Below are 16,667 nucleotides of genomic sequence, written 5' to 3'. Positions count from 1 at the left end.
AATTTAAAATATAATCCATGTGACATTATTTCAAAAACTAGATCTCCTAATCTAATGACTAAGATTAGTCTTAATTTATGATTACTAATTAATTAGCAATTGATCACTCCCTATATAAATATATATTAGTATATTATATGGAAAGTCCAAACCAATTACCATATTTGAAATTATTCTGTGTTTCAAAAAAAGAGGTGAATTTTCCATTAATTAGTATGATATGGACCAATTTCCACTTGTCAAATTGGCATCAATAGGACATACCATGGCATCAATAGGACATACCATGGCATCATGCCAACATGGTGTGCCTAGTCCATTGAATATTTCTTTACTGTAGTAAACTATTCATTTCTAATAATGGCTGCATAAAAAAGGGTTATAATACAAGTATCCACAACATGTTCACTCTATTGAACAAAAGAGTTGTTGATGTCACAAGTTTTGCAACACAAATCATTATTAAAGAGAAAATCACAGATAGATTGCAAGTTGTTTGCAACTTTGGCGGCGAAGCTGTAGCGAACGTTAACCATCAAACTCCACAGGTGACAGCGGCCGGACTTCCATATCGGGTGATGATGAATAGGAGATGGAAATCAACTCAGTCCTAAGCTTCTCTTTTCCATCAAAGTGTGGGTTGCCACAACCGTTCTCGCCACTGGTATTTTTAGGAGACGCTGCAGCAGGTTGTTCGTTCTCAGGTACTCTATAAGAGAGCGCAATCAATGATTCACGAGTCGAATCCTCACTGAGTTCCTTCTTGGGTTCTGCTTTATCCATATAATGATACCTTATGTCCTGCAAATGTCGAGATAGAGGAGAATGGGAAACGTGAAAAGAAGAAACAGAAACAAAGTTTCTGATCAAATCTTTGGATAAGGAAACACCAAACAAATAGCCAGAGCAGAATAAAACTTGTATGTCCAAGTACTACTCATTTACTAGATGGAATGATCTATGAAGTAACAGTGTAACACAAGATTGTAGAGGTATATGAAAATGCTAATACCAATGTGTATCCTCTAGTAATTGTAAACCCAATGATCCCAATGTATACCTCTCAAATAATTTCACAAACATGAGAAGTTAAAGTTGAAGAAAGACAGGAGAGAGAATGAGGTATAGGAAAGCTAAACAGTATCTTAACTCTGAGACCACTCCAAGAAAAAAAAGTGTTATCTCAGTGCAGATGTTTGGATACATATAATAAAGAAGTAGTAGTAGTATTATTCTTTTCCATAAGGATACAAAGAAGTAGTACTAGTAAATTAGTAAATAAGGATCTCAAGTAATACAGGATACAAAGAATATGAGGTAGAGGAAAGCATAACAGTATGATTAAATCTTTTAAGATTACAAGTATTACACTTAAAGATTTCGTTCACCCCTTCGGTCAACAGATCTTTCCGAACAAAGGTAGGAGGAATTCCTCACGTGATTGTGAAAAGAAACACGCCCGCATCCAGTTTTAATTGGAGTTCCAAGTTAGAGACATCTTGTCAGTTGCTCAAAAGTAAGAATCTTGAGTTTCATTCACTCAGTTTTCACCACAGAAACCAAAAGGTTAATCTTATGAACACTTAAATTGGAGCAAAGGCTCCAGAACTCACATATGTAACTATAAGTAGGACTTGCAAGCAAGGTTTCAGCCCCTATTTATGATAGTGAATATCACGGATGACTAGTAATCAAATAGAAACGATCAACACCTCGAGAACAGAATGTGATTGATATCAGAACTATAAGACATTATCAAATCAACAAACCACAAAGATGCACAAATTCTGCATAGAAAAGGCAAATTTATAGAACTTTTATGACTGAAGCCTATCTCACTCAGCCTGTCTCGCCCAGGGAGATGCATATAATTAAATAAAACATGTACTACGTAATACTACTAATTTGATAGCTACTTCTCATCTACAGTAATACTTAATTCTTAACTCCTATTTTAATCTCGGCTTTGCACACTTTAAGCAAACAAAAATGGCTAAAAACGCAAAACTATCAAAATAATCTTAGCCATCCACCTTAATATTTTTTATTGGAAAAAAAATAATTTAGGTTGCAAACTAAGTATAACCGAAAAAAGAATAGGTGGTAAATTCAAATAGTAACAGTCATAATTCAGCTGCGGCAAAATGCTTTTAGCCTTAATGGAGTACTAATTAACACCGGCATCAACAGATTTTCCGAAAGCTCCGCAAATTACTACTCCTAAATAACACAAATCAAAAAGTGTTTGATCAATCAGAATATCAATCGTAATTATCGGCTGAAAAATAAGCAAATTATTTAGGCGAATATCAATCATCGTCATTATTCATATACCAATCAACCAAGCCGCAACAAGCAACAAAATCCGAAGGGCAAAAGAAAGAATTATGTATAAAATCAATCGTATCCTAGCTGCAGCTATCAAAATCTAAAACGAGTAACGGAACAGAAAAGTGAAATGAGATTAGAAATTAAATTACCTGTGTGTCCAAATACGATCTGCGAATTCCAGAAATCGCGAGAGAAGAAATAGGGGTGCCGATTCGTGATGCCTATGACGCCATTTTAAACACAAAGCTAGTGGATTTTATCACGTGTCGTTTACGTCACTGGACTTTTCTGACGTGGAAAATTCATATCTATCCTTCAAAGTTGACTCTTGACTCTCCACCTCTGAAATATCCAATTTAAAATCTACAATTTTTAAATTTCGTAAATTCCGGAACACTACCTGCACTGCACGCAAATACTATGAAATCACTACATTTATCGGAACGTAAATGACACCATAATGTGCTATTGATATATTTTTTAGATAAATTATCAAAAAAATAAAGTTTGATCATATTTTATTTAATATTAAAAAATATTAATTGTACTATAATAATATTTTTTTTAATTATCTACTTATTTAAATTTGGAAAAAAATTATGTATTTATAACTTTTTTGTAAATTTGAATTTTATGAAAAAAATCAAAGTTCGCAATTTTAAAATCGCAAGATTAATCAAAATTTGACTAAACTTCATAAATTTTTTTGATATTATTATTAGAGGCACACCGCTTAAATCTTGATTAAATATTAATTGTGATTATTACAAATCATGATTGAAGAATAATAGTACTTCATTATTAGAAACTAATAGTGACCAGAATTGATAATGTTAACAAGATTAGTTAGTATGATTTACTACCCTGTCGTTGAAAAATAAAAATATTTAAAATGGTTAATTTTTAAGAAAGACGATCCTAAATAAAAATAATTAATATTTTTAAGGTCTATTTTGGGATAGACGGTTTAATTTGGAATTAAAATTAATGTCGCTACTTGTTTGCATTTTACTACTACTAATTTTGCGATTTCTTAAGTGAATGCGATTATTTGCGAGGAAAAAGGTTATCAGGAAAAAGAAAAATAGAAAGCACCGGAGAAGCAGCAGAAGCACCGTAAGAGATGGCGGCGAGGCAGAGAGCGGCGGCGCTACCGACGCTAATGCGAGCGCTTCGGAAAGAGGCGCCGCCCAGGCACCATATTTCTTTGCCTTCCCTGAGAAGAGCTTTCTCTCTCTACGATCAGATCAATATTATCACTGAAGTTCCTGAAGACCAGCTCCGCTTCAAAGAGTAATCAACCCTCTTTTCACCGATTATGTTTCCTTTTTGCCATTAATTGTTTCATTTATCTACTTCTTTGATTATCGTTTTTTCTAATTTAAGAATCTCAGTAGGATTGGTATTATGCTAGTCAGATTCTGTGTCTGGGGAATAAACCCTAATATCTCTGTGACTATCATTTACTCTTGTTTTTTATTGTGTTACAACGTTTCTCTAGATAAGGAGTCTTGATTATGAGTGTTTCAGACTTCAGTAGGTGCGTATACAAAGATTCATAGGTACATTCATGACATGTGAATATGTTGAAATAGCTGCATTAGGAATGCATTATTTTCGTGCTACTCAGAAATTAGCATGTGATATTTAAAAAAAATAGCTTGTGATATTTAAACAGTTTATTGGGAATTCATTTAAACTATATAACACGCATATTTTGTGAGAATGGGCATGGGGATGGGAGACGATGATAGATGGAAAGCTTATTCATTTGCTTTCACTGTTCAGAGTTTCCATGTTTAGTTCACTCATACAGCAAACATATGATTTTACACCTATTGGAATTTTTGTGCTGATTCATATTCCCACACAGACTAAAATAAACAGTGACATCTCATAAACAGAGTGGCAAAAGAGTCTATGTCCGTCTGTTGATTATTTACTTCGAGGGTGGTTTTACACAGGATAGATACTTAAGCTGCACATAGTGCATTTATAGTTAATTATTTGTGTTCATAGTTAGCATACTGACCCATGACACCACTTTCAGTAGGAATCCTTGGTGTGTACATATATTCGTCGTATTTTCAATATTATATTCGTGATTTTTATGTAAATAGTAACCCTGCTGAACTTGTTTAGAATGTTTTCTGAATTAACTTGTTCCAACTTATGTTCTCTTTTTTTGACAGGTTTGATGACACAGGGTTCAAAGTAAATGGAGTAAGGTATGAAGGTAGCATACTTTGCGTAGGGAATTTATTGATGTCCTGGAAGCCCAAGAAATTCTCAGATATCACTCCTGAAAGGTACTTGAAGTTGAATATGAGATATCACTTGATCCCTGCTTGCACTAATTTATCCTGTACGTAAAGCAAGAGAATAGCTAATTCTCAAATGTTTATTACTGTTGGTTTGTTGGGATACTCTATAGCCTATGTAGGCATCTTTGGCCAGATTTTGTTTTGAACTTCTAAATCAATTGGTCTGGCCAAGATAAGGAGATAAACTACAAATTTTTATTTGCATTATTTTGGGGATGAATAATGTCTGGGGAGACATTTAACTTCAACAAATTTATTCTGAACATATGCCACATATTGTTAGTATACCTTATAAAGGTGGACATTTTTTGGACATCATCTCAGAATAAAACTCAAATTAGAGAAGAATATGGCCCCTGGGCTCCTTTCATTTTAGATTCTTTAAGAACAGAAACAACTAGTTAACCTTAAAATATTGTTTATGTTTAATTGATTCTTCAGAATCAAAAGTAAGGAAAGGTTTGGAACGCTTCTAATTCTCCATTCCCAGGTTATACTAAAATTTTTGCTATCATACTTCGACCTAAGTTATTCAGTAACAAAATATTCATTCTTCATCACTAATGGCACCTTCATTTGAAACCGAAAGTTTCTAATAATCATTTTGTGGTTTTAATGCAACATCTATACATGTGATTTAGTACAGTGTAGAATACCACATGCAGTGAACAATAATATCTGAAAAATAAAGATTTCTGAATCTTTGCCTATGAAATATTAACTTCTTCAAACATCAAATATAGATTTCTTTACTATTTTGGCAACTATCTTCTGCTATTCATCCATGCTGAGTTGAGTCTTTCGTGTTAGTGTATACTCAATAGGCAAGTTATCGTTTTGAAGCTTCTTTTGCTAAATGCTTCAATCAAATAACTCTATAGAAGTTTGTTCAATTCAAATATCTTACTTAGTTACTTTACTGCAAATACCTATTACTTACAACTTCTAATTTTTTTTTCTGTTTTCGTCATTTTTGCAGCTTGTCTATTTTTAAGACTGTGCGACCCATACCAGGTAAGAAGTCTAATTATATTCTTCTGAAGTTTAGGCATCCAACCTCTCATTTGAGATGGTTGATAGAGGAAAATATTCAAATTTTGAAAGCTTATAAATCATTCTTATATAGATATGAAATTAAGATGGGAGTACTCTAAATAGCTATAATGTTTTATATCTTTATGCACAGTGTAAACAACAGGAGTACATCCATAATATACAGCAACTTTGACCAAACCTTCTACTCGATTGAGGAAAAAACTTATGTGGAGATGATCCTTTTGATTGGTATATAGTGTTTGGTTTGATGTAAGCCTACTTATGTCTATTATTTAAAAAAACGTTTTGATCTTTCCAGTGCATTACTGCATGGAGGCCAATAATTTGCTTATGTAATACCTGGACCATCATATCTGCTTGTTCTATCATGCTTAGATGCAAAAATATCCTTGTTTTTTTAATTAGCCTGACTTTACGTAAATTTCTAAAGAAATTTTGATTTTCTTCTTTCTGTTTAGTCATCTTGGCTTTGGTTAACATTGTCTTCTATTTCTGTTTTAACTTTAATTGGCTTGTCAATTGCAAACTAAGTCATTGCTAAATTTCTGGAAGTACTTGTCTTTTCTTTTGTTTATGTGCCATCCTTACTCAAACTGGTGTTATGTATGTTGTGTAGCATCTAAGATGTCAACACTGTTTCTGTTAGTCTATGCTATTTGTGTTAATAGCTGAATCCAGCCTCTGTTGACCTCAGAGATTCTAGTTCTTGGCTGTGGGAAGTATATTCAACCGGTAAATCCTGAACTTCGTAGCTTCATTCGTTCGACTGGCATGAAACTAGAAGTTGTTGACTCAGTAAGTTCCTCATACGCGTATTACTTGAATTATGTCGTTTTCATCTATAAATATACCAAAAAAACCTTGCTTCATTTCCCCTTTGCACGTAACCCTGGCACACCATGGTTTCTTGATCGTACTTTTTCCTCATTGCTGAAATCATAACATTTTTTTTGTTGTATTGTAGAGAAATGCAGCCTCCACTTACAATATATTGAACGAAGAAGGCAGAATTGTAGCAGCAGCGCTTATCCCACATGGAGTCACTTCTTGAACCTGTAATGTTCTTTTTGTTTACTCTCTTTGAATGAGTCTTTGTATTTATAGTCGGCTAAGCTATTTTAGTTCTTCTCAATACCAATGCTGTTTTTACTTTTTGAAATAAATTTGGTACATTATATCCCTCCCGTCGTTTGCAAATGCTCCCCTCTATTTATGTATATCATACACAAATTTGATTTTGTGACATACATGACCATTTGTGTTGCTTTCCGGTCTCTGTAACCGGCATCTCATTCTATACACAAGCCGAAACGAACCTAAGCAAAAAAAAGGGGGAGTTTACCCCATGTATCATACCTCAGTAAAGACAACTATACTGTTTCATTTCCCTTACACTTAGAAGATTCGTTACAATGGCAAAATGTTGCTGGAAATCGGAAGACGATTTGCTAGAGACAATGTTATCAAATAGCGGATATGGCGGTGCCATGGCGTTCGGTGGTGGAAACGCCATAGTACCATGACGCTGCCATAGCACTGCCATATCCGCAATTTGACATCATTGCGTGTGTACTAGGAATGGGGCATTATGCAAGAAACAGGGAGGTTAGAGTTGTATTTTATGCTTTATTAATTGTTTTAAGAGTTTTAGATGTGAAATTTTTATAATTTTTAATTTTTGAATTATATATAAATATTATTTTATTTATTTAATTATTGACTACCATATCCGCCATATCCCTATGGCGGTTCGGTTTTTAGGTGAACCGCCATAAGCCGCGCCATACGAGATTGATAAGCTGGAGAATAGCAAAAAAGATTCAAATTTTAAAGTGCTTAATAATCACTTGATCCAACAATAGATAGTACTACAAGTTTCGAGAGTAAATATGTGAATATGAAGATGAAGATCATCCTTCATTAACGCCATTATAACAAATAAACAAAATCTCAGATCACCATACCAATCAATATAATGAATCACAAAACATTACTGAAAATGAACTGACTCCATTCAGTCGCAGAATCTGAAAAATCACGCCGTCGTGAACAATATATTAACATACAACATGACTTTGTAGAGTATCAAATTCATCGAACCCATGCCACGGAATCAACCTCATCCCGTGCTTTCTTGTACAATTCAAGTCTTTTAGCACATTGCAGCCTCCTATCCATCAATGCTGGATCTTCATCCAATAACTCTGAAAGTTGCTTACCCTGCAATATCACCAGACGTGAGTAGGAACGAAGTAAATGGCTCAATATTTCCAATGTAATCATAACTTGATGAAGTAACTGCCTCAGTATTTCCAATGTTTCAGGAATCATCTGGTATAGAACGAAAGACCAGAGCAAATACCTCTCTCCTCCCAATTTGGGTGTAGAAGTAATTGAGTAAATTCTGTTTAGCCTCCTTAACTTGGCAGTAAACCACTGCCTTAGGAATGGTGTTCCTCAAAGTCTCAGATATCATATATACGTAAGACGAGACATTAGAACCTATCCTCCTGAAATGTGCCTCTGCATAACGATCAATGTTCTGTGAAGCTGGCGTGTTGTCCCGCGGGTTTCCCCCTGGATTCCCAGCTTTCTCTACTTCCTGAGGAAGTTTTCGGAAGAAATCTACAGTCAGATATGAAGATTCCATATCAACCAATCTAACAACTGTTTTCTTGCTTTCTTCACGGAACCTCTCCAATGATTCATTTGCTGCTCCAGCTATAGTTGATTGTAGAGTTGGGAACCGTTTCAACTCCTGTTCCGCCAGGTAGATTAAATAACGAATTAATGAATCGTGAGAAATCAAAAATACAAATACTACAAAAAAATTATAGCCAAAATCATAAGAATGACAAACTCACCTGGCACTCGCCAATTGACTTCCTGACAAGCTCCTTCAATACAAGGTGAACCTGATCAACAATTTTTTGCTCAGTCACAGTTATACCAAGATACTGAATACTATATGGGAGAAATGGTATCCAATTCCAATCAGAGTACTCACAGCATCTACAGAAGCTTCAGCAGGTCCCCTGAAATAATTTAGTGATCCTTCAATAAGCCGTCGGTAACCTTGTTCAGGAGCAATCAAGTGCGGTTGGTAACCATCCGCTTCTGAGACAATTTTTCTCACGTTCTGCACTGAAAGATGGCGATCAAATGGAAGTTTTTTCAATGCAGCCGGCAGCTGATTGTCAAAAACGCCATAAATCCGATCACCTCCGGGACGGCTGAAATAATTTTGCAGATGATTAAAATCTATAATAATAATATTCTGTAATAAGCAGAACACATGATCATGTAGACATTGCTAGGTTGGAAATCCATGAACTATGAGACATGTAGGGACTTGCTATAAATATAAGTAGGCTACTTATGCACCGTTATAAATCGCATCATAAAGGCTAAACACAACAAGGCAAGGATGCATTAAAAAGTAGGTCAAGCAATCAAGAGACAATATGGCTACCACCAAAAACAAAACCAGATCTTCATTGTATGACAAGGGTAAATACTCTAGAGACGAAAGGTAACTAGAAGAGCATTGATTTAAAGACCTTTTAAATTAAAAATCTGGGCAAAAATGCAATGATAATAAGATCTAGACTGGTAATATTCATCATCATTATTAGAAATTGCAAATTAAGTGTTTGAGTGGCAAACACTAGTATTTTTTACTGCTGACTCATCTTAGTTAGGGAAATGAGTGGCAACAGGAGGGAAAAATCACATAATGGTAGAAAAGTACATGTGGTGGGGAGGACTGAGTACATTAATCAGAAATAAGGGGGATATCTAATGCATGTAAATCATTAAAATCAGGTAAAAGGTTCCTGAAAAAGACTTCATATGTTACAGTAATAATAGGTTGATGTAAAGCACAAAACAAACGTACCCTCCATCCAGATGCTCCTTGAATATCTTGTCAAAGGCACGACAAAGTTCCAATATGGTGTATAATTGAGCCTGGAAAACAAGCTTCAGTTGCTGACAAAGGCGAAATACTTTAATATAAAATCATGAAGAGGAATGCAAATATCTCACCCCAGCATCAAGTGCTATAGGCCTTCCAAGGTGGTCCATCTCAGCTTCAAGTTCATCTATACTTTTGTTGATCAAGGAAGTTATACTTGGAATTCTTGCTCTGATTACAGATTCTAAATGCTGAAAGAGAAGTATCCAATGTAAGCTCAAACAAGATAGAAGCAAGTATATCAATTGCAGCTGATAAACGAAATTGTACCCTAGAGAGCAGCTTTGCCAGATATTCAGCACCCATTTTACTAGCCAAATGCCCATAGTCGGGACTTGTAGCGAAGTACTCGCGCTCCTTTCTCCTAGCAGCCATCATATCAACATTTTTGTTTATATCTGCTTGTGAACGATTCACAATACCCACCCAGGGATGTTGTAAACGATAGGATCTTCCCTCCAGAACCTATTGTGAGTAGTAGAGAACAAAAAGATAAGTTCAACTGCTTATCTGTAAATGTACACGATACAAAAGAGAGGATGCCAGAATAAGAGAGAGTCCTGGATCAGAGTGCACATGTAATCTATGAAAAGGGGGGCAACATATACGAGTGATTGATTTTGAAGCTAAAATGGAAGAAATAGGGGTAGCAGTAAACACTTTGAACTAAAAAACTAATAAACATCATTACTGCTCTTACTCCCTCCCAAGGTGTAAATCATGTTATGACTAGTTGTGAAAAATGACTGTTAGAAATATCTTTCTATTTTATTGTGCATAATATACACATATAGAGCAGAGGGAATTACATCGACCGCATTGGTTCCTTTATCCATCAGATCAAGCTTTGTAAGCACTCCAAATGTACGATCGCCTGCATGAATTGTATACTGATCACCAAATAGCACTACGGAGTTAAAAATCATGCTTTAAATTATAGGAGGAAGGTTCTTACCCGATGGATCCACTTCCCTTGCAATTTTAATAGCATCTGATGTAGCAATATCTTGGTTTGCAGGGGAAATAGCCAGTATGATGCAGTTGGGCTGCAAGCCAAACGAAATGTAATACCCACATGTACATAACCACTGAAAAATACTTAAATCTAATACAAAATACAATTAATTTACCTTCTCAACATAAGAGCGAACCATATTCTCAATGTCTTCGACTATAGTTTGAGCTTGCCCCTCTGCAGAGAGTTGATTTTGTTTTTCGGCATCAGATGTATAGTATACTAATTAAATTTCAGCAATTAGAAGAATAACTGATAATACCATACCAACAGCAACTTTCGTTAAACCCGGAAGATCAATAAGAGTTAAGTTGACAACTGCAAGAAAAAAAATTGAAAGAAAAAACAATCAGCAGACAGTTTAACCCCTTATTAACTTATCATATGCCACACGGTGGAAGATAATTTAGCTCTAAAAATAGACATATACCATTGGGTGAATAGATACTGAGGTGAATAGGAACTGGAGAAATTTGTTTTGTCTTTCCTGTGATTCTATCAGTTTCATCCTCAATTTCCTTACGAACTGAAGCTGCATTACAAAAGAATATAACATAAACATTTTGTCTATAAAAGTGCGGCATCACACTTGGTCACTAGAGACATACCAAAATCAGAGAATCGCCTCCTAGGCAAATGGCCAAATTCTGCATACTCCTTCCCATCTTCGATTTTCTGCAGTTGCAACACCAGTGGTCTCCTCGTAACGATTCCTGAACTCGCAACCAAAATTTTTTAAAACCAACATTGCAAATGATCGAATCAATCCACAAGCAAGTAGTTTGAAACACAATGTGGTCTTGCTGGTGATAAACCAATTCCATTAACTAGAACTAACCAGATCCTCGAGGAAGAAAATCACGCCCTACTATGCTCTCCAAAACCGAAGACTTCCCTGAACTCTGTATTCAGCTCACACCACAAAAAGGAACACATTCAAAACCCACGCGGAGAAATGACAACCTTTTTATGTTTTAAATACTACTACAACAGAAGCAAATTTCAGAAACAGATCAGAAATAAAAACTACAAACTACAAAAAATCCCACATCAAATCATGAATATAACTCCTATTTGCCCTCAAAATCAAAACATTTAATAATCCAATGCATAATCAGCACAGATCTGCTAATTTCTCAGATCGCTCCCATCATAAAAACGAGAGCCATCCACTATCCGAGTCTCTACTTCAGCTAATGAGCATAGCAAACCGATTTTTATTACGATGATCGTGATTTAATATACAGACCTGACCACCGACAACGGCAACGGAGGGGAGAGCGTCCCAGAGCGAGGAGAAAGCCTGATCGCCGCCGCCGTAGTCTCCGAGGGCGGTGCAAGCCCTCTGTATTCTGTTTACCAATCCAATCAAACTCTCCATTGTCGCCATCTTATACTCTTAATGGAAAAAAAAAAGTAGAGAAAATGCAACAGATCTCAATTGAGAATGCGACTGAGCTTCAGCTACTCGCGATTCGAAAAGAATTAGGGATTGGGAATGAGGAAGAAGCTTTGAATTGAAGTGAGAGAGGGTAGAAGAATTGGGTGTGATTTTTTCAAATTCAAATGGAAAAACACAGTGAGACCATCCACAACAGGTCTCGCCGGCGTCTCGCGTCTCGTCTCAGCGAGACGAGACCCCGGCGAGACGCGTTGCAGCCTCCATCTCGTCCCGTCTCATCGCGCGTCTCGCCTCGGCGAGCCACGAGACGAGCTGTCTCGCCACGCGCCTAGGCGACGTGGTGCAGCCCGGCGTCGTGCGTGACGCCCACTCGCCGGCCCGCGAGTGGGCGTCGTCACGTGCTGACGCAATAAATATTTTTTAAAAAAAAAATTCAAATTTAAATAAAAAAAAAATTTGTAACGGTATTATTACCGTTTTTTTGTTTTTTTTTTTATATTTTTTTTGTTTTTTATTAAATTTTTTACTCTATAAATACTCATAAACCCATCCTCATTTACACACAACTACACATCTATTCTTCCTATCATCTAAATTTTCTCTCAAATTTTCGCTGAAATTTTCATAAACCAACTCAAGATGTCCGGCGACGGCGAGGGCAACTAAACCCATGACCGCCACAATGGCGGACACTTCCCGCTTCTCGCACTCCCAATTCGCGGCCTGGTGGAACGGAATTGTGCATATGGCAGCACAACTTGGCCTTCCGACTCCCCCTCAACCTCGACCGCCTCCGGAGGATGATTAGCCCTTCCGATTAGTTTTTTTTTTTTATTTTGTGTGTTTTTTTATTTTGTGTTTTTTTTAAATTTTTTTTTTTGTGTATTTTTTTTATTTTGTGTGTTTTTTTTTTGTTTTAATTTTAATAAAGTGTGTTTGTTTAAATTGAATTGGGTTTTAAAAAAAAATTATAAATTAAATTGAATGAATAGTAATTAAGAGACGGTTAAGAGATGGAGCGTTGCAGGTTCCGTCTCTTAGTTAAGAGATGGAGGAAAAAAGGACAGTGGGGCCCTCAAATAGTGCTCAAATAGTAGTTAAGAGACGGTTTAAGAGACGGTATAGAGACAGAGTTGTGGATGGTCTGAAACTCATTGCCTGGTTACTGATATAATGCGCCGGATGCGCACCGTTGGTCTAATTGTGGACTAATTAAGTCATTTTTTTTCGTACAAAAAATATTACATTTAAATAAATACTGTTAGACCATACTTATACTTACATTTAAATATTAGAAATTATAAATATGTTACTGAATAGTGTTAATTTGGATTTAAATAATAATATCTGTTGTGTTATGACTCAAGATTTTGTTATGTGGGATTAAATGTTGAATTTAGGCTAGCACAACTTTTCACCAAATTTGCAACGAAAAAAGTGTACTACTGTAAGTACTTAATGCATATCTCCACAATTATTTTACTTTTTACGATTGTGGTATTTAAAATTTTTTCTTATGATAAAGTCATGTTGAGTCAAATGATGTCATTAAATTAAAACACTAGCAGCTAATGAAATGATAATGTTATTCATCAAATAAAAATATGGGAAGATTTTGTATAATTACAAAAAATTTAATGCTTAATTCACTATATTTGAAAACTTGCTTCATATTGTAATAAATAGATTTGATTGCTTGTAAATTCATGAACCATGTTTCAATTGTAATATTTAACCAAGTCTTTTTTCTTGGTCATAAAATACTTGAATTTTAGATTTTATTTCTTTATAAATTCAAGCAGACAAAAAATTGTTGGATAATAATAGGGCTGATAATTTTCGATACAACATGAAATTGTGATACGAGTACACACAAAATTTATGAGTTTGTATCAAGTCTTATTATATACGTGTCCTTATAAAGTTAACCCGTAGGAATGTGATAATTTTGGTTGGTTCAAACAAAACATTAAAAAATAATAAATTTTATATTATATTATAAATGTATACTTTTTTTTATTTCGTATATTCATGTAGACCATATTTAAATTGTGCAAATCAGATTTTCAATGTGTAATATTAGGTTTTAGTTGTGTAAATTAGGTTTGATAGTGTAATAAGTATCATGTTTTAATCGTGGAAGTCATATTGGGGTCATTATCATGTTGTTATCTTATCGTGTTAACTCGTATTATATCATGTGTTATCAATGCTGAATTATATAACATAGGTCGAATTAATACATTTCTATGTGATTTGATGTTTCACCGATTTTATGTACATTTACGCTAATATGTCTAGAGAAAGGATTCAGTTAGAATGATAAATATTGGTGAGAAATGATAATACATGAATAAATATTGTTAGTTATGAGAAATAGTATCAGAATTACTAGGAATGTCATAGAGAATTAAAATATCTTACCAAATTAATAAGCAGAACAAATACTATGTGTAGCCATATCACATTTTTATTTGCTGGGTCGTATCTGATTTTGGGCTACGAGCCTAATATTATGGTAAAAAAAATTCATTTGGGCCCAAACCAAGCCTATAACAAGCTTAAAGATCAATTTGTCAAGATCCAATAATGTAGAATAATAAATTGATCTAGCCTCTTAAATACAGTACTAATGAAAGCTCATTAAGCAATGTGTGATAATTAATTTTATCATTTTATCTCACACCTCATCATTTTAAATGACCAACTTTAATTCATCATTTTTCACTTAATAAGAATCGATTTAGAAAAAGTGAATACACCACGATTATATACTATGAGCGTATAGATAGATTGATTATGTATTATTTAATTTCACAAAAGTAAAACTTTTATCACTCATACATCCCGGTCAAGCTACATTGACTGACCACGATTCTAATATAAGAGTATAAATTAATATTTGAATGTTCTTCGTGATATCGTGTTAGACCACAATATGTGGTGGCCTACTTGGGGTGATGGGGTCACTTGAACCCCCAACAATTTAAATACTATTTATGTATGTATTACTTAGAAAATTTGTAATCTAGTATCAATGCAAGTGGTTGTAGATTTGTTCTTAGCAACCATTTATCAATACTCCATTTCAACATTTTCTTAGAGTTCGACCCCCCAGCGTCAAAATCCTGCGTCCGTCATTGGTCCCAGCATGAATGGATGGAAAGAAGGCAACGTGGTTTAGTTATAAAGGCTCAAGAATTCTTTTTGTAATTAAGTATTATGGAGCTGTGGAAAATTTCAGGTCTTTTAACTTCCTTTTACATGCAATGTTCTACCTCCCATGTGCCTCATATTCTTGCAAGAAAAATTGGACACATCATAACAAAAAAAAGTACTAAGAAACACGCATTGTAATTAATGGTCAAGAAATGAAACATGCATTTTATTTTGAATGATGCATTTATTATTTATAGTTGGGAGTTTGGACTCTCTCTATGTACTATCTTATAGATATAGTTGAATTTAGAATTTTGTCATAAATGCATTTCATATTTAAAATTATAATGACTCATGAGAAAAGTAAATAGTTTTACCGAACAACACTTATTCAAATATGTGCTGAATGTGTATGCTTAAATAGAAAATAAATTTGTAATTAGTTTAGTATGTTTTGTTAATTTTCCCGGCCTATATATATGGCTTTAGTTATTAAAGAAATTTCTCCGTTTACGCTTTTCTCTCTTTGTTCAACTGTTTCCATGGTAGTTTTTCATCTTCTTTTTTTTCTGCAATTTGCTTCTCCAAATTTCACAAACTATATATTTACTTAACAGAAAATAAAAGTAAGATAGTTGATGTAAACAACTATATAATGATGAGTTTGGTAATTGCTATATTTGGGATTAATATATCTATTTTCTTGTTTTTGCTTTCTTAGGCCAGCTTTTGTATTTTTGTTTATTTTTAGGAAGTTCAGCAATATTTTGACTTCAATTCTATGCACATGCTACCTAATATTAGATTTACATGTTTATGGTTTCATGCAAATATTCAATAATTGTGTGCGCAGACCACTAAGCTACAACTACTGCTGTAGAAAAAACCTAAAACAATTTTCAATATTTAATTTGTTTTGAAATTTAAAATATATGAATAGAAATCATAAATAAAAAAGAGTGACGGTCTTTTGCATGTTGCCAATTGAAGTCAATTTCTCTTTGTCGCTTACCAATTGCAATAAATAATACTCCTATTTGTCTATATACTTGTTCTATTTTTTTTATGTAAAGTATATAAAATGAAGCTACAAATTATCATATACTATTATGTACTAGCTAGTATGTATCTTTATATATGTGTGACAATTTTAATTTTTAAGTAACGCTAGTTGTGATGTACTATATTTGTATTTTATTTATAAGTTCATGGTTTAAAAGTTGAATGCTACTATTTCATTTACAGTAAAAAATAGTAATGTTTGAAAACAATATATATTTACCAAATAAATAGTTCTAGTTGGTTATGTATATCAATGTCCCTATGAGTATACATCCATCAGAATTTATCTATTTCACTTACAAAAAAATAAAAACGGAAAAAAAAGCGTTTGCAAAATTGAAT

The 16,667-nt window shown here is 34.2% G+C and overlaps 2 protein-coding genes across 2 annotated transcripts; one reads left to right on the top strand and one right to left on the bottom strand.

Moving 5' to 3' along the window:
* Nucleotides 1-3,357: 3,357 nt before the first annotated feature.
* LOC121762970 (NADH dehydrogenase [ubiquinone] 1 alpha subcomplex assembly factor 3-like) lies at nt 3,358-6,974 on the top strand. Its single transcript, XM_042158997.1, has 5 exons — nt 3,358-3,624; nt 4,524-4,640; nt 5,635-5,669; nt 6,406-6,506; nt 6,676-6,974. The coding sequence occupies exons 1-5, from the start codon at nt 3,455-3,457 to the stop codon at nt 6,760-6,762; spliced, it is 510 nt and encodes a 169-aa protein (XP_042014931.1). The 5' UTR covers nt 3,358-3,454; the 3' UTR covers nt 6,763-6,974.
* Nucleotides 6,975-7,603: 629 nt separating this feature from the next.
* LOC121762874 (phragmoplastin DRP1E-like) lies at nt 7,604-12,262 on the bottom strand. The gene is made up of 15 exons (XM_042158887.1): nt 11,952-12,262; nt 11,541-11,604; nt 11,311-11,415; nt 11,133-11,234; nt 10,970-11,020; nt 10,818-10,879; nt 10,643-10,733; nt 10,497-10,561; nt 9,958-10,152; nt 9,759-9,878; nt 9,610-9,680; nt 8,719-8,944; nt 8,576-8,626; nt 8,074-8,469; nt 7,604-7,931 (listed from the first exon to the last, which is right to left on the bottom strand). The coding sequence occupies exons 1-15, from the start codon at nt 12,090-12,092 to the stop codon at nt 7,803-7,805; spliced, it is 1,869 nt and encodes a 622-aa protein (XP_042014821.1). The 5' UTR covers nt 12,093-12,262; the 3' UTR covers nt 7,604-7,802.
* Between the last annotated feature and the right edge of the window lie 4,405 nt (nt 12,263-16,667).

The sequence above is a fragment of the Salvia splendens genome, chromosome 13, assembly GCF_004379255.2.
Source record: "Salvia splendens isolate huo1 chromosome 13, SspV2, whole genome shotgun sequence".
NCBI lineage: Eukaryota > Viridiplantae > Streptophyta > Magnoliopsida > Lamiales > Lamiaceae > Salvia > Salvia splendens.
The sequence above is the reverse complement of the archived record's forward strand: the minus strand, read 5'-3'. Positions and strand labels throughout refer to the sequence as shown.